The 22,229-nt window shown below is 34.2% G+C and overlaps 1 protein-coding gene across 5 annotated transcripts in view; it reads right to left on the bottom strand.

Moving 5' to 3' along the window:
• Window positions 1–22,229, bottom strand: part of PGR (progesterone receptor) — a 78,658-nt gene that overhangs the window by 4,376 nt on the left and 52,053 nt on the right. For 3 of the 5 annotated variants that reach the window (XM_045556875.1, XM_045556876.1, XM_045556879.1), the window contains exons 4-6: window positions 16,737–17,042; window positions 7,346–7,490; window positions 5,809–5,939 (exon numbers count right to left, since the gene is read on the bottom strand). In XM_045556875.1, the coding sequence (XP_045412831.1) occupies window positions 5,809–5,939; window positions 7,346–7,490; window positions 16,737–17,042 (582 nt within the window). Of the gene's footprint in view, window positions 1–5,808; window positions 5,940–7,345; window positions 7,491–13,471; window positions 13,486–16,736; window positions 17,043–22,229 lie in introns of those variants that run through there. The other 2 variants (XM_045556877.1, XM_045556878.1) reach the window with 2 other exon arrangements.

Below are 22,229 nucleotides of genomic sequence, written 5' to 3'. Positions count from 1 at the left end.
TGGATCTCTCTGTAAAGTTTTGTCTTCTTCATATAAATTTCAAGTATTTCTCATTAAGATTATTCCTGGATAATTTATCTTTTTTATTGTAATATAAACATTGCTTCATTAAATTTTGTAGTGCCTTCCTGCTGATATGGGAGAAAGCTATTAATATTTAAACATTTCTCTTATATCGAGCCACTTGGTTATACAGGCATACCTTGGAGATATTGCAGGTTGAGGTCCAGACAACCACAATGAAGTGAGTATTGTAATAAATCCAGTCACATGAAATTTTTGGTTTCTGAGAGAATATTAAAGTTATGTTTGCACTAAACAAAAGTGTATTAAGCATGCAATATTTTTATGTCTAAAAAACAATGTAAACACCTTAATTAAAAATATTTTATTGATTACAAAATGTTAACAATCATCTGAGCCTTCAGCAAGTCATAATCTTTTTGCTGGTGGAAGGTCTTGCCTTGATGGCTACTGACTGATCAGTGTGGTGGTTGCTGAAGGCTGTGGCAATTTCTTAAAACAACAATGCAGTTTGCCACATTGATTGACTCTTTCATGAGAGAGTTCATGGAGATAACATGTCATGTTGTTGTTCTATTGTTTATCCACAATAGAACTTTTTTCAAAATTGGATTCAATCTTTCCAAATCTTGCTGCTGCTTTATCAACTACATTTATGAAATATTCTAAACCTTTTGTTGTCATTTCAACAATGTTCACAGCATCTTCACCAGGAGTAGATTTCATCTCGAGAAACCACTTTCTTTGCTCATTCATAAGAAGCAACTCCTAATCCATTCAAATTTAATCACAGGACTGCGGCAATTCAGCTGCATCTTCAGGCTCCACTTCTAATTCTAGTTCTCTTGCTATTTCCAGCATATCTGCAATGATTTCCTCCACTGAAGTCTTGAAGCCCTCCAAGTCATTCATGAGAGTTGGAATCAACTTTTTCTAAACTGTTGTTAATGTTGACATTTTGACCTCCTCCCATAATATTCTTAATGGCATCTAGAACGGTGAATCCTTTCCAGAAGGTCTCAATTTACTTTGCCCAGATCCATCAGAGAAATCACTGCATAGCAGCCTACATCCTTACAAAATGTATTTCTTAAAATCATAAGCCTTAAAAGTTGAAAATAACTCTTTGATCCATGGGTTTGCAGAATGGATGTTGTATTAACAGTCATAAAAACAACGTTAACCTCCTTGTACATCTCCATCAGAGATCTTGGGTGACTAGGTACATTATCAGTAAGCAGTATATTTTGGAAGAAATATATATTTTTTTGAGAAGTATTTCTCAACACTGGGCTTAAAATATTCAGTAAATCATGCTGTAAACAGATGTGTTGTCATCCAGACTTTGTTGTTCCATTTACAAAGCAGAGGCAGAGAAGATTTAGCATTAATTCTTAAGAGCCCTAGGATTTTTGGAATAGTAAATGAGCATTGGCTTCAATTTAAAGTCACCGGCTGTATTAGCATCTACCAAAAGTGTCAGCTTGTCCTTTAAAGATTTGAAGCTGAGCATTGACTTCTCTCTAGCTATGAAAGTCCTAGATGACATCTTCTTTCTAAGGCTGTTTCATCTACACTGAAAATGTGTTGTTTAGTGTAGCTGCATTCCTCAGTGATTTTAGCTAGATCTTCTGGATAACTTGCTACAGCTTCTACATTAGCACCTGCTGCTTCATCTTGCACTTTGTTACGGAAACAGCTTCTTTCCTTAAACCTCATGAACCAGCCTCTGCTAGCTTCAAACTTTTCTTTTGCAGCTTCCTCAACTCTCTCAGCCTTCACAGAATTGAAGAGAGTTAGGGCCTTGTTCTGGAGGAGGCTTTGGCTTAAGGGAATGTGGCTGGTTTGATCTTCTATCCAGACCACTAAAACCATCTCCATATCAGCAAGAAGACTTTGCTGTCTTATCGTTTGTATGTTTACTGGAGTAGCACTTTTCATTTCCTTGTTTGGTTCAAAAGGCCAAGCTTTCGGACTATATCAGCTTTGGACATGCCTTCCTTACTAAACTTAATCATTTCTAGCTTTTGATATAAAGTGAGAGACATGCAAGTCTTCCTTTTACTTGAACTCTTAGAGGCCACTGTAGGGTTAATTGGACCCATTTCAATATTGTTGTGTCTCAGAAAATAGGAGGAAAAAATAACCCTTTGTAAACCCATATTTATTTATCCCCTGCACCCCAAGCAGACCTTGCCTTCTACTCCTCTTGGAAAAATAAGGCCACAGATAAAAACTTTCAAAACTCAAAAAAGTTAATTCTTTGGTTTTGAGTTTTTAAGAGCTCAGATCCTGAATGTAAAGAGGTGTTTCAAGGGTGATTTTGGCAATATGCAATTTTTGCTCAATTGAAAATTCCTGTATGTACATCTGTATGTATATATAATACCATATGTATTTATAGAATCTCTTTTCTCTAATTAGCAGTTATTTCAAACCTTCACAACTTTCTTCAAGGTTCCCAATCAATCCCCACTTCCCCTTCATTCTTAAACATGAGTATAAAATTATTTTCCTTAATTTTTTTTTAGCAAATCCCTTTACTAAGATTTTTATGTAATTTTGGAGGGAATGATGCTAAAAGTGTGTGTTCAGCCTAGCATCAATTCCTGGAGATCTGTATTTTAATTTTTTATGGCAAATAGGAGGTATAACTTCATAACTATCAAATCATTATTTTTTCTTTGACAGTTTCCCTCTTATATTCATTTTTTAAAAAGATATTTCCTATTTTATATTTGAAAATAAATTATTTTTATTCTAGTGTGTTAATTGAGTGTTTATATTTAACTCAATTATCTGTTATTTGTTTTAGAGTATAATTTGTGCTAAATATGCCAACTAATTTTCTTCAAATATAAAACTATTTTTCTCAACAATATTTATTTGGTCTATACTCATTGACTTGTGTTGTTTCCACTACAGGATTTAAATTCTAATGTATACTTGTCTGACTTGACTAACAATTCAGTGTTATCTATTTGTCTCCTATGCTGTATTAATTATTGTTGCTTTCTAATTCCCCTCACATTTTTGCAATGCTCATTTGTTTATTCCTCTAGATTTAAAGATGAATTTTCAATAGCTTTGCTAAGTTCACCCTCTTCCCCCAAATCTCATTAGAATTTTGATTAGAATTTATGGAAAACATAAGTACTAGTCACTAAATAGTTTCTTTTGCTCCCTTTTCTTGAAGTGGCAAGTGGCCAAGAATCTTGCTCTCTATGATATGTGAGAAGTCCCACGTATCTCACTTTCTTTCCTTACCACTGCTCTAGAGACTGTGGAAGCCTGAGTCAAGACACAGCCTCCATCAGCCTGGGTTTCTGAGTGATGAAAAGGAGCAGACCCTCCTTGTTGATCTGCATTGGACATATAGGAGGTTGTTTTGCCCCCCAGCACAATGTAGCCTATCCACAAATACAGAATTATGCAAACTAATTTGGAAGATCTAGGACTATCTGTGACATAACTGCTATAGGATTAATTACCATCAAACAAAGAAGAGCAGAAGTTAATTACTGTATTATTAAATTTATTTCAGTTGACACTCTGCAAAGATGCTGCTGAGAAAGACCCTTGGTTCACTTTTGACCTGAGGTCTTAGCTCCCTGTGGTTCTCTTGCAAATCACTATAAGTCAAAGAAGCATCAATTCGTACATTTGAGGGCTGAACCTGACTATGCATGGAAAGAGCACAGAAAAGTGGTATTCACCTGTCCAATTCTGATGACCAATGCTACGTTTTGTAAGTCACTTCCTTTTTCTTCTGGACAAACAGCTAGGCTGCATTTCCCAGCCTTTCCTGAAGTTAAAGTGGGTCATGGAAAGTGGGTGGAAGTGAAGCATGATAGTTTCAGGCCTGGCCTCCAAGCCTTCTCTCATTCAGTGCTCATTTCTGGTCAGATCCAATGGAGGACTCTAAGCTACTAGGAAAGGGTGGAGCCACTGAATAGAAGGCAGCTGGATTTTTCTTGCTAACCCACTGGACTTGTGTCTTTGAGTGATAAATATACTATAATTCTATTAACCTACTAATCTCTATAGTTATGTGTTATAGCAGCCTATCCTGATATAACAAGAGAAGTCCCAAACAAAATTATGTATTTTACATAGAGACTATTTTTGTGAGAGGCATGGGGTGGTAGTAGAGGGAAGTATAGTTTGTTTTTATGCAATATTAATTGTAGTCATGTGTTGCATAATGATGGGGACACATTCTCAGAAATGTGTCATTTTTCATCATTGTGTGAACACCATAAAGTGTACTTTCGTAAACTTAGATGGCATGGCCTACTACACGCCTAGGCTATCTGGTATAGCCTATTGCTCCCAGGCTACAAACCTGTACAGCATGTTACTGTACTGAATACTATAGGTAATTATAGGACAATGGTAAGTATTTGTGTATCTAAACATATCTAAACATAGACAAGGTACAGTAAAAATATAGTACAAAACTTACCATAAATGGAGCTTGCAGGACTGGAAGTTATTCTGGGTGAGTTAGTGCTGAGCGAATGTGAAGCCCTAGGACATTACTGTACACTACCACAGACTTTATAAACATTGTACATTTAGGCTATACTATATTTATAAAAATTAATTTTCTTTCTTCAATAATAACTTTAGCTTACTTTTTTACTTTATAGATGCTTTATTTTTTTTAACTTTTTGACTCTTCTGTAATAAGTTTAAAATACAAACATACAGCTGTACAAAAGTATTTTCTTTCTTTATATCCTTATTCTATAGGCCTTTTTCTATTTTTAATTTTTGTTTTTTTACTTTTTAAACTTTTTTGTTCAAAACTAAGACACAAACACACAGCATGGGGTGGGGAACCTGTGGCCTTCTGATTTTAAGATTATTCTTTTTTAAGCACCAGAGCCGGCAAGAAAAGCTTCATTTTTCTCTGCTGCACCCCTTTTAAATAAGAGCATTTGTTATGTAAAATTTGGATTCGGTCAAAAGGCTGCAGTCAAGGATCCAGAAGGCCACATGTGGCCCCAAGGCCGTAGGTTCCCAATAAGGCTTTACAGTTTATAGATGACCATCCCAATAAGGTCTTCAGGGATAATACACACAGAGCTGTCATCTCCTATGATAACAATGCCTTCCTCTGGAATACCTCCTGAAGGATCTGCCTAAGGTTGTTTTACAGTTAATTTTTTGTAAGTAGAAGTAGTACACTCTAAAGTAAGGATTAGAAAAGTAAACACATAAACCAGTGACAGTTGTTTGTCGTCACTATCAAGTATTATGCACTGTACAATTGTATGTGCTATACCTTTATACAACTGGCAGTGCAGTAGGTTTGTTTACACCAGCATTGCCACAAACACAAGAGTAATGCATTGTGCTATGAAGTTACTAAGCCTATCATGTCACCAGATGATGGGAAATTTTTAGCTCCATTATAATCTTATGGGACTACTGTCATAAATGCAGTCCATTGTTGACCAAAAAGTCATTATGTGGCACATGACTGTAGTTTATAGTACCATATTAGGTGAATATGAAAAAGTTATTTAATCACATTTCATATTTTTTCAAAATAAAAAAGAAATTGACCAGGCTATGTTAGTATGATACAGTATTTAGCATGGTAGATAAAATATGAAAAATATCAAGTAATTTTATTAATGACTATGACAATATATTGGGTGTTTCTTCTCTATACTTACAATCTAAGATTTCTACCTTATATCCTTATATAATCATATTGTGTGAGACTTTCCTAATGAATTAAGAAACTATATTAAGTTACTAGAACACACTCACTTGTGTTAAGAAGTAGCAATACTTTCATACACAGGAACTCTTCTTGGGTCACTTGAAGCTTGACAAACTCCTGTGGGATCTGCCACATGGTAAGGCATAATGAATAGAATGATGATTCTTTCATCCGCTGTCTTGCACCACACACAACACACAGAAGAAAAAGCAACAGAAAAAAAAAAGTGTCTCAGCCAGTTTATGTAATTTATCAGGGAATGTGATTTTGGTAATTACATATCATTGAATATGACTACTACTTTTAATAAACAAATTCAACATTTTGAATTTTGAACATCTTCTAAACTTTTACGTAATACTGAATTTTTGAGGTTAGAAAATTTTAAAGTTAGAAAATTATGTTAAACACACATTGACCTTTTTTTCTCACTTTTATTGTCACACTTTAAATACCTAAACCAAGAAAGCAGGGCAAAGTTGTAAGAGTAGAGAATGTGGAGCTGATGGCTGCTTAGAAATGCTTCATTTACTTGTAATTTTTTTTTCTGTGAAAACATATGCATATCATTTTGTATGTAATTCAATCGGATAATTGATTCAGTTCACAGAAACTTAGTTTTTGAGGGGAAATATATGGTGATATAGAAAAAAGCAAAAGAGAATGCTAGCACAGCAAGCATTAAATAATTTACAAAGTTCAACACAAATGCTGAAGGTTTAGGAAATTTATTTGAGGTATTTTCTCAACCATGTGCTGTTTTATAACGTTCATATTAGTCAAATGAAGCTAACAGGAATAGTGAAAACTAGATTTTGACTCAGAAGAGATAAGTCATTTTTCTGAGCCTCGGTTTCCTGAACTGTAAAATTAAGATACTGATTCCTTATCTATTTCAAGGGATTGTTGGGTAAAATGGAATTAAAAACATGAAAATTATCTATAAACTATAAAGCCTTATATATGTGTAAATTATTAAGTTATATTCTTCTAAGTTAGCATTCACCATTAGAATATTATAAATATTACCATGAAAAGATTCTTATTCACTTAAAGTTTATATGTAGAAAATTAATTATAGCTTTTTAAATATAAAGCAAATTGAAATATTTATCTTTCAATTTTTAAAATAAATTACCAGTCTCATTTTCCCTGTAGGAAGAAACATAATATTTTGACTTTTTGAAGGTAAGTCTTACTTTCAAGCAAAAATATTTCTCATTTATTTCATTATTATCATTAGTACCAAGGTATGAAATTGAAATCTGATAAATTAAACATTTAATTTTATTTTTCAATATATTTCTTGATATATTTTTGAAGTTTAAAAAATTGTATTTGAGACAACTACAATATATACTGAAACAAGATGAAAGAGTTTCAAATATCAAATTATTGAAAGGGATATAATTTTATTAATATTATCATAGCAAGCTGTATCCTGAGGTGATTCGGAGAAGCCTTTCAAGAGAATTTTATTATTTAGGACACTAAGTGTGTGACCATATACTGAAATATAAATTTCAAAATTATCCTACACATACACTTAGGATAATAACAAGAACAGCAAAAGTTACTACTTACTCATTTAGTATTAGATCAGGTGCAAAATATAACATCTGCCCGCTGACGTGTTTGTAGGATCTCCATCCCAGTCCAAACACCATTAAGCTCATCCAAGAATACTGGATGAGAGTTATCTGGTCATCAATATGTAAGTTTCGAAAACCTGAGAACAAATTTAAAAGTAAAATGATCACAAAAATCACCTAATTATGTCAAAAACGTTGAAAATATATAGAAATTTCAAAACAGATCTGAGTAGGGTGATATAATGTTTCCAATCTCAATGTATTTAATACTAAAAATCATGAAGTATTAATAAATAATACAGCATGAAAAATGAAAGAAGGGTAGCAACTTTGGAAGTCATTTAAAATTAGTCACTGTGATTTGGCATTTCTGAGAATTTGCTAGTTGATTCTATCATCCATCACTCATTCATGCAAAACCCATTTAATGAGAACCATTTGTGTGCAAAGCACTGCGTTAAAATGCAGGGGTTCCAAAGATGAAGACTCAGTCCTGGCCTCAAAAGAAGCTCACAACTCAACAGGAGAGACAAGCACATGAGTGCTGTGATAGAGAAGGTTAAAGGGAGGCAAGTCAGGAAAAACTTTCTAAAATAGAAGGATGATGCCTGAGCAGAATATAATCGGTTTATTGAATCTCAATTCTTTGGAATTTAAACATACACTGGTTTTATTTTGTAATACCAGTGGTTTAGATTTTGCTATATCTAATTTTCCTTTAACAATGTTTAATTATGTCTTAGGTAGACATAATTTTCAGTTTTCAGTTCACTTTTGTTCTTTAATACTTAATCCAATCTTGTTTTAAACTTCCATATGGCTTAAGAGGTTTGGAGTATGTGTGTGTTTATGTGTGTGTGTTGGGGGGGAATACTTTGGTCTTTTATCCTCTTTTAGGTTGTTCTCTGGTGTTGGTGGCAGATGGAGGATAGCAGGGAAAGGGCCAATGAATCTTGACTTAATCGTCATAAGTCTTCTGTCCATCTCTTCCCAATTCTTAGGGAAAGATGACCAGCTCAGCACTGAAGAGCTTAAAAGAGGGAAAGGCAAAGCTGTGTTTGAAGTCAGATCATGGGAGGTATGGTATGTCTATTAACAAGCAGTGGGAGTGACATAGACTTATTTGCGTTGTAGATGGATCTTTGGTAGCTGTGTGGAGAATGGATGCAAGACAGTAAGTCTGGAGTTAGGTAGAACAGTTGAGAGCTACTGCCAAAAGTCAGGTGAGAGATGATAAAAGCCTGAAGTCAGTCAACACACACAAATTGAAAGGAGGGAATGCATCAGAAAAATATTTAAAGGGTAAAATCAAAGAGATTTGTCAACTGTATGTAGATGGGAGTAAGAAGGAGTCAAATGCATCTTTCAGTATGTTTGCTTGAGTAGTAGATGGGGATAACATCATTGCTGAGTTAAAATAAGAGAGCAGAAACCGATTTGGGAGAAAATGTTAAGTTTTAGACATGTTTGAGGGGCCTCGGAAATATCCAGATAACGGTTGAACAGATGAATTAGCAGTATGGGGAGATATCTGTGCTAGAAATATATATTTGGAAGTTATTTCTTTCTGAGTTGAAACAATAAAAGTGGATGAAATCTTTTATTCGAGGTACAGAGAAAAACAGTGTTTTGGTGGGAACATCAATCATTTTCCATAAAGCTATTTTAAAACATCTGTTTTCACTAGAAATCCATTGAAGTCTACTTATAAATAAACTAACCAAAGCAAAACTTAATTCATTAGCTATCAAGGGCTAAAGGAATTTATTTCCTGACTATATTAATCATCTCAAAGTAGGTAGCAGAAAAGAAAAAGACTATCTTCTCTCCATACACTCCAGATACTCCCATTTTCATCTGAATAGTAAAAAAACTATTATTCTTGTCTTAGAACTCCTTAACCTCACTGGGACCAAAAACAACTCTATTGTATATCCATAATTAGGGATGCCATAGTGAACATTTACCATTTTTTTGTAGGGGGGTGTTCTTCAGATTCTAACCTACCTTCCATCCTTCCTCCTTCTGTTTCTCTGTGTGGATAGAGTTCCCTATTGGTTCACTTTGTGAAAGCAAGTGCCCTGCCTCCCCCCTCTCTACCTCCCACCAAGGAAGCCTTTCCTGCCCTGGGCTTGAGGCCTGGGTTTGGCCTGTGGAGCACATACTACCAGGAATTTGAATCAGAAAATAGTAAACTAAAACAAAGACAAAGACACAGTTCTTTATTCTTGATGGCAGTAGTGCCCACTGATAATGGGATCCAACAGGTAGACTTGTGATGTTCGTTTATTGGCCTTTCAGAGATGTCTTGGTTTCTGTCCATTTTCTAAGCTTGTCCTCTAGCTTCTATTCAGTGAATCCCTGGTGTCCTTCCAGCAAATTCTTCTTTTTTCTTTTGTTTTTGATAGCTTCCAGAGGGTTTTTTGCTTTTTATAATTAACATAGTTGGTTTTTATTGCTTGCATCCAAGAATTCCTAATTTACTCAGGTTTAGAATGACTCTCTAAATAACCAGCCAAAAAAAAAAAAAAAAAACTTGTGGCATGCAATTTTCATAATTTTTAAATTTTCATAACTTAAATGCAACAAGTAGATGTCTACATTAATTTTTTAAAAAAATTATGAATCTTAACACAATAAATCTAGTATATAACTGCTGCTTGTAAACTGAATATTTAGGAGGCTTTACAAAAATGCATAATTGGTTCTCTGATAAAATTTAGAATCATTTGATAAAAGATCAGTGAATTTTCCTAACTTTTGAAAAGCAGGACTTCAGAGGCACATATAAACCTCCCTATTGCTGATGTCTCTCAATAAATTAGAAGGAGTTTGGGAGAGAAGATCCAAGTTCCAGTCCTGGCTCTACTACTTACTAAATGTTGCTTCATGAAAGTGATTTAATATCAGTAAATCTAAATTTCTTCATAGGTAAAATCACAATGATAGTGATAACTAATTCAGTGAGTTTCTAGAAGACTCAAATGGGATAATTATACATATTGCAGAGCACTTTGCAGATATTTATTATTAATCTAACACTGGATCCTGTAACATAATTGCTCATTGGAATAATAGCTGTGTGAAAGCCACTAGTCTGATGGGAAGTATCTAATATTAAAACAAAATGAGATCAAAAATATATGTCAGGAAGCATTTTTTATTGTAGAATTCATATGATACAACTAAAATATAAAAGTTACTAATGGCAATAAAACTCAAAAGACAAATTAAGTGTTCTACCTGGAATATATATTTTCCAGAATATATATTTCATATAATATGAATGACAGGTTCATAGAAAGTTAGGCTTGATTAATCAAATGTATTTGATTAATCAAATACATTTGTTCACTACAACCTCCAGGAATATATTTATTATTCTCTACCTCTTTCTTGGTCAATTTTATAACTTTCTAAAGAGAGTATTTCATAACACTTAAATATTTAACTATGCTATATTTTTTCACTTTAGGCCTTTGTTTTTTATTAATCTTTGAGTAGTTTCAAAAATTTTACAAAGTTATGTAACAGTTAATTCATTTGTCCTTTTTCCAAAGACAGATTCTACCACATTTATATTTACATATTCACTTTACCCTACTCTTATTTTTTGTTTTTTTCTTATGCTTTTTTCTTTGTTTCTGCATTCTGAGTTATTAATGACTAGGAAGAAGGATCATTTGTACCATATTGTAATGTAAAAGGTAAATCTTATTGCAATAACTGAAAATTCATCACATTACCAATATTTATAGCAGAACGTATACTTCCATTTAACAAAATGGACTAGAACTCAGAAAAATAACCTTTATTTACTCAACCTTTTAGAGGGCTAATGTCTGATAAATGTACAATGTTAAATCGACTTGAACATGCCTGGTACAAAAGTGCAATTTTTTTCCCTATTAACTGTAATATCATTCATTACTTTATACTGAAACAAAGACGGGAACACTGAGATCAAATTCCCAATGATGATAATGATCAGGTAAACTTAGTACATTTGAGATGATGATCAAAATGAAAACCTTCACACACAGAAGTGATGGATGATCACTAATTGTGTTTAACAAGTGTTAAAAAAACAAACTCTTTCCTTTTAAGTGACTTGACCTGATAATTCCTGACAAAAGCCCTGTAACAAGGTGTCCAATTCCTAATGATTAAAAAATAAAAGAAAGTATACAGTAAAGGATGGCCTGTATGACCTAATAGGTTCTCAGATCTTACATCCAGAGTTTTGATAAAATATATAGGTTGTGATTCTATAACAAATGTCATATAATTGAAACAGCTAATCTATAAAAATGACAGAGCATTAAATATCTCAGCACCTTCTGATACAAAGTATGAACTTTCATTCAGAAGTATGAACATTAAGGCACACAAAGAAGCTTCAACAATGAGTATAATCACTAACATGTCTGATGACTTATTATCAATAACGACTGAATGTTTAACAATTTAAGGCAATATAGTTACTTTTATATCAATTTTATAATTTAAATTTCTATCAATATTCTTTAAGCACCTATTTGGGATGAAGCATTATGCTTGCGACTAGGCATAAGGATTAGAAAGATGCTGTTTCTGCCTTTAACAATTACAGTCTGATGAGACAGAAAAGTATAGCACAATTATAACTCAGAGTGATAGTGTTACAGTTGACAAATGCAAGGGAGATATGGGAGAGGAAAGGGTTTCTCAACCTAGTCTGGGAGGGCTCAGGGAAATATTCCCAGGGGAAAGGAGAAGTGAATTCTGAAGGCTAAGTTAGGGACCAGCCATGGGAATATGTGGGAGAAGAGAAAGGCCTCCAGGTAGGGTAATACTGGCCAAAAAACAAATGAAAAAAGAGGCAAGAAATTGAGCAAAAAAGCATTTTGGGAACTAAACCTGAGAGTTGCTTGAAAAGGAATGGTGAGAAGACCCCAAAGGCAATAACAGCAACAACAAAAATAAATACATGGGACCTGATCAAATTAAAAAGCTTCTGCACAGCCAAGGAACCTATCACAAGAGCAAATAGACAACCTACAGAATGAGGGAAAATATTCGCATGCTACATCCAAGGATGATAAAGGGCTGATAACTGGAATCCATATAGAACTCAGGAAAATCAGCAAGGAAAAAATTAAACAACCCCATTAAAAAGTGGGCAAAGGACATGAATGGAAACTTTTCAAAACAAGACAGATTAATGGCCAAGAAACATGAAAAAATGTTCAACATCTCTAATGATCAGGGAAATGCAGTTCAAAACCACAATGAGATATCACTCATCTACAGTGAGAATGGCTTTTATCAAAAAGTCCCAAAACAATAAATGTTGGCATGGATATGGAGAGACAGGAACACTCATACACTGCTGGTGGGACTGTAAACTAGTATAACCTCTGTGGAAAGTAATATGGAGATACCTCAAAGAGCTACAAGTAGAACTACCATTTTATTCAGCAATCCCATTACTGGGCATCTACCCAAAGGCAAAAGACACCTGCACTAGAATGTTTATAGCAGCACAATTCACAATTGCAAAGATGTGGAAGCAACCCAAGTGCCCATCAATACATGAGTGTATTAATAAAATGTGCTATATGTATACCATGGAGTACTACCCAGCCACAAAAAATAATGGTAATCTAGCATCTCTTGTATTATCCTCGATAGAGCTGGAGCCCATTCTACCAAGTGAAGTATCACAAGAATAGAAAAACAAGCACTACATGTATTCACCATCAAACTGTTATTAACTGATCAACACTTACATGCACATATAGTAGTGACATTCATCGGGTGGTGGGCAGGTAGGAGGGAGGGAGAAGGGGTTGGGTATATTCACACCTAATGGGTGCGGTGTGCACTGTCTGGGGGATGGACACTCTTGAAGCTCTGACCCGGGTGGGGCAATGGCAATATATGTAACCTAAACATTTGTACCCCCATAATATGCTGAAATAATAAATAAAAGTTAAAAAAAATGCCACATAGGGTTGTGAAATATTTTTATGACAGGCTAGAAAAAAATAAATTAAAAAAAAAAGGAATGGTGAGAGATAACATTGCAAATTCAGGAGCCAGATCACAGAAGAGCCTTGGATGTTAAGGCTTAGGAGTTTGGACTTTACTCTGAAAAGGAAAGAGAAAAATATTGATTATGATTATTTTAGAAAGATGATTCTAGGGGCAGAATAGAGGATCATTTGGAGGCTGTGTGAAACTGGTGGTAATTGGATCAGCCAGGAAGTTACAACATAAATCTAGGTAAAAAAAAATGATGAGGACCAAACTAAGGGCAGTAGCAACAGAAGTAGCATGTATAACGAATCATGTTTTTAATACGTAGAGTTGGCAGAATTTGACATCTAATTGTACACAGGATGCAAAGGAGAAACTGAGCCAAGGATGATACTGAAGATTGTGGCTGAGGTGCCATTTCAAGGTACAGGAAAAGGTTTTAGGTTTATGGAGTAGAAGGTCATGTTGACTTGGAAGTTTATCTGGGTGGAGATGTGTAATAAGCCATTGAAATATATTGTCCAACAGTTCAGTAGAGGGTCCAGGCTGGTACCACGTATTTAGGAGTCATAGAAATATGGTGGTAGTTAAAGATAAGACAATGAATGAGCCCATCAGAGTGAGAAAAGAATGGAAACCAGGACATGCCAAAATTATGATGTGGGTGTAAGAATAAATCCCCAAGAGAGTCAGAAAATGTGTAAATTGAGAGAAACATTCTTACTTGTAAGGGGAATGACAAATGCTAAAGCAAGGGTTTCAGCAAGAAATGGTTACTTTGCCAAAAGCCCCAGAAGCATGTGAAACATGTTAAAAGCTAAAATATTCACATGATTTGACAAGGACAAAATTTTGTTGACATAGGCAATAGTAATTTCAGTGGAAAAAGGTGTCCTTTTAGAGAAATCATTTTTGAAAGTCTTTATTTAAAAGCATTTATCAAGGCCTATCTTTATTCCTAGTAGGCTACTCTCATCACTTTTTGGGGGGGCAGTAATTTGATTTGGGAAAGAAAACATCGTTTGTCACAGATGCAATTACTGTCACTGACTCAAAAGATGTCCTGGCATGCTTCAAAGCCAGAGAATTAGGCAAAGTACTGTCCAATCTTCTGATACAAATAATTGCAAATAGTCTGGCTAACTCAAATCAAGAAATAAGGCAAGTACTCAAAACTGCAATGTTTAAAAGTGTGGAAGCATTGACCTGAACAGCTTTTTCACCAAGTTAATTGAAGTATCAAGACAAAATTTATAAAAAGGAAATGTTTCCTTCAGACTTCTCTGTTACATCAATTCTGCTACAAGTACTGATATACAAGATGGAGACTATTTAAAGGTGCAACTGAATTGGGAATGAATACTTACTAATAATTAAATTTCTGAAACATACCTTGACTTTTAAGATCTTCCTTGATCAGCCCATAACTCACACCTCTAAATTTACTTTCCAATACTCTCCCCAATATAAATTTGTCAGTAGTTTCTTAACATTTGGGTGATGAAACCCCCAGAGGCCAGTACTTACTACAGTTGTGTCTGAGGAACTATATGCACAAATATGTTTTCTCAAACAGGAGCTACTAAAAGCTTGAATTACTATACTGTGGGGTGAGTGTATGATAAAATTTTTGATGTTACTAAGGGACCCCACACTTGAAAAGACTGGGAACCACTGCCTCTTGATGGTATTCACCAAACATACCTTATTCATTCCTTATTTCAGCCAGAATTACATTTTGCAACATTAAAAAAGTTGCTATCAAATTCAATGTAAAAATTTCCTCTCATATTTTTTTGAGGTTGTGTAGGGTCAAAAAATCCTGATAGATAATTGTTTCAACTTAAAAATCTCACTTAGCTTTTATCCAAAGTGAATAAATTATCTTTTTAATTATAACTGGTTATTTTCTAACTTTGCCAGCTGAAGCTAGAATCTTTATAAATAGTAAAAAACCTTCAAAATGCAAACAAAGGAAGATGAACTGTATCAACAAAAATCAAAGAAATTACCTTTTCTAAATAGAAAAATTGACAAAATTAAACACATTTAAACACTCGTTTTTAAACAGAAAATGTTCATAAATGCTTTTGTGATATTTTTATTTAATAAAGATCTATCAAATTTGATAACCACTTTTCAGTAAGTTTTAGACATTCAGAACTTTTGGAAAAAAAAATAATACCTTTCCAAGGCCTTTCAGTAAGAATGAACCTAAAAAGAACCTGGGCATTTTGATTTTCCTATAAAATTACTTCATCTCCACTAGCATACTGAATTTTATTAACTTTGCTCAATATATATTTTTAAGAAGATTCAACAAATAGGAATCTATTTTCCTTTCTCTTCCATGTAACTGAATTTTCTATAATGATTCATCTATTGTATTTCAAACCTTTCAGGTAGAATAATAACTGAGAAATATATTAAGGCAAATTGGGAAGAAATTCTTTTTATTAAAAAAGCTATTGAATTTACTTGGGAACTAAAAGAATATAATATGCTTAATTCCTGATAAAATATTAGAAAAATAAATTGGTCTGAATCAGTATAAGGATTTTATTGGTGTGAAGAGAATATAAATTTTTTTTTAAAAAGTTCTATTTCTAATTATGGGACTAACACCTCCACAAGCAATGGTTATACATGCATTCTCCTGTCTCTGCAGTCTAAGTTTTAACCAAGTGAGAATTTCATCCTTGTAATTCTTTCAACCACCTGGCTCTTAGAGAGCTGTGCTGAGCAAAAATAGTTGATAAATGAAGTGACCTAAATCCTTTCATGATGAAATAACCCAAGCTCCCTTTGTTGCTGGGCTCTACTCCTTTTGGGTAAAAATTAGAGTAAATAGTGACTGGAGGTTCATCTTTCCATGTGGAAATTATTTATTTATGTTTAGAAATTTTGTTTTCTTAATTGACTTTTGTGTTACCTCACTGTACTCTGAATACTGTATTTTGGTTTGTTATGTGAGTTGGTACATTCAGTTTTATTTTTGACCAATTAAAGTTGGTTAAATTGGGGTTTAGAATGAATTAGATATTTTTTTGAAAATGGTCAACTTGTCTTTCTCTGAACTACTCAAATATCTGTGGTGGAACACAAAGTTATGCTATTTCTTAGCTGTTTCATGTATGTAATTCATGACTCATCAATAAAACTCAATGTGTTCTCTACTTCTTTTATAGTTTCATAACATATATTATGATCCTAGACAAATATTTTGAATTGCTACAACATATACTGTAACATGCTGCTATAGTATATTATAGTTAATTTACTGCACAGACTTTTAACAATCTAATAAAACAACAAACATGGTACATTTTTACTACATGCTATTATACACAAATTATTATTACCTGGCAATGATTTAGACCACTTGACTACTGACAGAAGTTGCCTCTCGCCTAGTTGATTGAGACTGGTTAGCAAAGAACTGGAGGTATCCGGTTTTGTGTTGTCATGTCCTGCATAGATCACATCCGGTTCAATGTTCATTAACAGGTTGATCAGTGGTGGGATCAACTGTAATTCTTGATTTGGTGAAAAAGTGATCCTCTGGCTTAGGGCTTGGCTTTCACCTGAAATGCCCACTGGCTGTGGGAGAGCGACAGCATCTAGTGATCTCATAACTCTGACTTTATTGAACTTTTTAAACTTTCGACCTATAGAGAAGGAAAAAAAATGTAAATATATATGAACTAAATCTCCCAGCAAAATATTGTTTTTCTTTTCTTAAGTCTGAGAATCATAGCATTATAGACTTTAGCAACAATCTAATAAAATGAAATAAAATGAAAAAACGTTAGGTATCAGAATTAAATGATTAATTACATCACCATTCATTGGGTTGGTGGAGTGTGGGTGATTACACCAGTGTACCAGGGGCTTGTGGGGCTTTGTATGAAAAGACATGAATGAAAAGACAAAGAGCTTTTAGTAGAGACAATGATTAGTACTGGTCAATATTCTTTTTCATTTGTTTCTAACCTTTTATTTACTTTCTTTACTTTTTTTTTTCATTTTAATAGATTTAGAGGGTACAAGTTCAGTTCCATTATATGTATAGTGGTGAAGTTTGGGCTTTTGGTGTACCCGTCACTTAAACAGTGTACACTGTACCCATAAATAATTTTTCCTTCACCTCGTCCTACTCTCCCCCATTTTGAGTCTCCGATGTCCATTATACCATTCTCTGTGCCCTTGTGTAGCCATAATTGAGCTCCCACTTACAAGTGAGAACATGCGGTATTTATTTTTCTGTTCCTGAATTACTTCACTTAGGATAATTGCCTCCAGTTCCATCCAAGTTACTTCAAAAGACATTATTTCATTCTTTCTTATAACTGAGTAAAACTCTATGTTTTGTGTATGTATACGTTAATTCATATATAAATCACATTTTCTTTATACACTCATCAGTTGATGGGCACTTCGGTTGATTCCATATCTTTGTGATTGTGAACTGTGCTGTGATAAACATGAGTGTAGGTATCTTTTTGATATAATGATTTCTTTTCTTTTGGGTAGATATCCAGTGGTAGGGATTGCCAAGATTAAATAGTAGTTCTACTGTTAGTTTTTTGAAATATCTCCATGCTGATCTTCATAGAGGTTGTACTAATTTACATTCCCTTCAACAGTGTATAAGTGTTCCCTTTTCACCACATACATGCCAACATCTGTTATTTTTTCTCATTTTAATAAAAGCCATTCTGACTGGGGTAAGATGATATCTCATTGTGGTTTTAATTTGCATTTCAGTATCGGCCAATATTCTGATGGAACAGGCTTCCAAAAGCTAATGCTACAGATTACATTAATTGGAACATAGTCTATAGTGGTTGTTAAGTCTTCTGGGTTTTATTCTTTTAAGAATCTGTTAAAAGATGTGCATATATATGCAAACCCCACAAAATCTGTTACACAATTTCAGTCGGTTCATAGATCCTTTGGAATCAATCCATGAACTATTACAAGATCTAAGGACCCAAAATTAAGAATCCTCCTTTTCTAAATTAAGGGAGGAGAGAGTCTATACACTGTGCTGGTCAGACCACAATTATATTTCTAGAATTTCTACTTTGATGGATTGTGATATGTTAGGGCAAAAAAAAAAGTCTGATGGTGAAATGAGTAGAATCTGCTCATGAGAAATGATTAAACAAGGCCAGGATGCTTATTTGGGCTGCTGCTAGTTCACAGATTCTTTTGGGTGAATTAAAGAAAGTCTTGGTGATCTGAGAGCAGGTTGGATTCAGCCCCATCTCTGCTCTGTGCCACGCATGGACTCTTATCAGTATAGTATGAAGTGACTAGGCTGTTTAGCTAAAGGAAGCCTGATAACTGTTTGCAATTATTTAGGCAGAGGTTGCAATTTGCTAGCTCTAGTACCTAATCTGACCCATAGACATGTTTTGTTTGGCTCATACAATGATGACCATAATTATGAGAACATATCTGAATTAGTTACATGGCCAAAATCTGTTAAAGTTGGGTTGCAGCTGCCGCTTTTGGATGGAACATGAGCACTCCAGTTTCCCCAGTTCCTGCCACAAATTCGTGGTAAGCCAATGATCTGTTTTCTTGTCTTGCCATTGCACCCAGTTAAGTTACCTACTTAGTCTCTGTAGGTAGCATTTACCTTTGTGATTTCTGGGTTCATGGTATTGTCATAAAGAAAATGGAGTACACATGTTCTATAAAGTCCCAAAAAGTTGATGTAGAACTTGTAAGTGACAGGGAAACAATTGCCAGGGTCAATAAACAAAAAGGATTCAATATTGTTCAAAGAAATCAAACAGGCTTTCTGAGGAAGAAATGAGTCACAAACGGAAGGGAAGCAAAATTAATGGAGTATCTTCTATATGCCAGGAATTTTATATATATGTATCATTTAGCCTCACAACAATCTTGAAAGGTAAGTATTATTAACTTCATTCATAAATTGGAAAAACTAAGAGTAGAGAAGATGCCATGCCCAATGTCAGAGTAGCAGAGAGGGGATTATGTGGACTCTATAGCCCAAAGTCTTTCTAGTCTTTCTACCCACTAACACAATCACCCTGGAATTTCAGGCATGGACTGCATTTTCACATGTAGGATTCTGGAGAAGAGATATAGGCAAGAGATTGTGAGAAAGTGCACAAAGTTTGAACTAACGTTTTTTAAGATTTGTTCCAATCCTAAAGTGTTCAAATTCTCAGTCCTTGTCTTAATCGACCCATCAGTAGTACTTAATACAGTTGATCGTTTTCTGCTTCTTACAATACTTTTATTCCCTTGGCTTCCACATACCTCACTCTTGTGGCCACTCTTTTAGTCTCCCTGGCTGGCTCTTTTTCATCTTCTCAACTTCTAAATCTTGGAGTTCCCAGAGCTCAATCCTCAGACTTCTCTTAGATATCTATACTCTCTCTCTAGGTGTTTGCATCTAGTCCTACATCTCTAATATCATCTAGATATGAATGATCACCAAATTTATAATTCTAGTCCCAGATTTTTCTAGGAACTCTAGATCTAACATTCCAACTGTCTACTCAGCTTTTCCACTCAAACTTTAGAGCAGAACTTTGATGCACTGGCCCAATAAGTACACCTTCTAGTTTTGCAACTCCATTTATGAACTTGCTCTGACCAAAAGCTCCACAGTCATTATTGATACCTCACTTATTCTCTTATCTCATATCCAATTCATCACAGCAAATCTTGATGGGTCACCATGAAAATATAACTCAAATTCAATCCCTTCTCCCCATGTCCACTGCTTCTACCATAATTTCAGTCACCACTATCACAGTTGGACTATTGCACAATGTGCTGGCTGGTTTCCCAGCTTTCACTTTTCTATAGTCTATTCTCTATACAGCTGAGTGAACCTTTAAAAACTTAAATCAGACTATGTCACTCCTTGCTCAATACTCTCAGTGACTTCTGATCCTACTTAGAATGAACTTCAAATTCTTTGTCAAGCTCAAAAGGCCCAACATCCTCTTGCATAGACAGTCTCTCTTGAACTTTCCCCCATCCATCTTGTTCTTGGAACTTGTCCACTGTGTTCCTGTCTTGGGGCGTTTATAGTGTTTCCTCTGCCTGAAATGATCTTTCCTTAGATACATGCATGGCTTTTTCCCTCATTTCATTTAGATTTCTGCCTGAATATCACCTTACTGAATAGGCTGTTCTTGTCTATCCTATAATTAGGTATTTACATATCTATATGTAGAACATACAAAGAATTCCTACAGACCAGAAAGAAAAGGCATGAACAGACATTTCGGAGAGGAAGAAAAATATAAATAGACAACAAAAACATAAAAATATGATGGATCTCATTAGTAACCAATGAAATGCAAATTAAGACCACAATGAGAAACCATCCACCCAAAATGGCAAGGACACAGAATACGTACACTTTCATACAGAGATGCTGTGGAGGGTAAATTGGTACAACTATTGTGAAAGCAATTTGGCATTATGTAGTAGAGCCAAAGATGAACAGATATTACTATCAGCAATCCCAAATGCACGTGTGTACCTTACCTGTGGAAACTCTTACACAAGAGCTCCAGGAGACATGCGCAAGAATGTTCACAGCTGCACTGCATTTAACAACCCTCAAAGTGGAAGCAAATGTCAATCAACACGAAAATGGATAAATGACAGATACTCATAGAATGGAATAAGATAGTGTAATGAATAAACCAGGATAATACACATCAAAATCAAAGAACTTCATAAATATTTCATTAGGCAATAAGATCAAATTGCAGAAATATACATACCATGTGATACCATTTCTATATATGGAAAAAACCCTCAAAACTAAAGAATGTATTGGTGAGGGGCACATAGATATTCTAAAAATCTATAGAATAATACAAGGGAATGATAAATCCAATTCAAGATATAGAGTTTTTCTGAAGAAAGAGTCAAAAGGATGTGATCAGGGAGGAAAGATCCAAGAGTACTGGGAATATTTATATTCATCCAGGTGAGTAGACATGCGGATGTTAATTACTTTGTTTTATATATGTCATATGCATTATGTGTGTATATTTTTGTACAAATAAAATATTTTATAATAAAAAGCATGGCTTATTCAAACAGCATGCATTGAAAGGATAAGATGAAGAGTCCAGTACTGCATAATTATTCTTGAAATATATAACTGCATCTAAATGGATGATGATACTATGAGAATGAATTTATAGGACAAGTGATAAGAAAGGTTCTTGAGAGAGAAAATGTATATTAGAAGTGAAAGCTTAAGTATAGTCTAGTAGTAAAAATTCTGAACTACCTCAGCAAAAAGTTTTTAGTGAATGGGGAGAGGAGTAAAGAAAAGGTTTAAACTTTAGAGTGTGTTAATAAAATAATTTGGTGAAATGGTGCAAGCATAATTATTTAATTCTGATATAATAAAGGATGAATATGGGAATTATGACTGTTTAGGATGGGAATGTAGACATGAGCAATTTGGAAAAGCAGAGTAAAACTTCCAAGTTAATAGAAAGGATTAAATAGGGAAAAGAAAATAAAGGGAAACTTGGCCAAGTTAGCAAAGTAAATAAAGAAAAGGGAAACAAGGTAATAATGGGGAAGCATAATATACAGGGGACATAAAATGTGTTGGGAGAAATAAAACCTTGTATAATTGATTAGCACACATTGTTAATAGACTAAATTTCTCTGTCAAGGTCAAAGAAGGTCAGATTGGGTTAAAAAAACCAAAATTCTACTTATAGTTTACAAGAAACATAGAAAAAACATAGGAATCAGTTGAAAATTTAAAAAATGAGAAAAGGTGAACCAGGCAAATATAATATATGGAAAGTAGGAATAGTGATAAT

The sequence above is a fragment of the Lemur catta genome, chromosome 7 (assembly GCF_020740605.2).
Source record: "Lemur catta isolate mLemCat1 chromosome 7, mLemCat1.pri, whole genome shotgun sequence".
NCBI classification, from domain to species: domain Eukaryota; kingdom Metazoa; phylum Chordata; class Mammalia; order Primates; family Lemuridae; genus Lemur; species Lemur catta.
The sequence above is the reverse complement of the archived record's forward strand: the minus strand, read 5'-3'. Positions and strand labels throughout refer to the sequence as shown.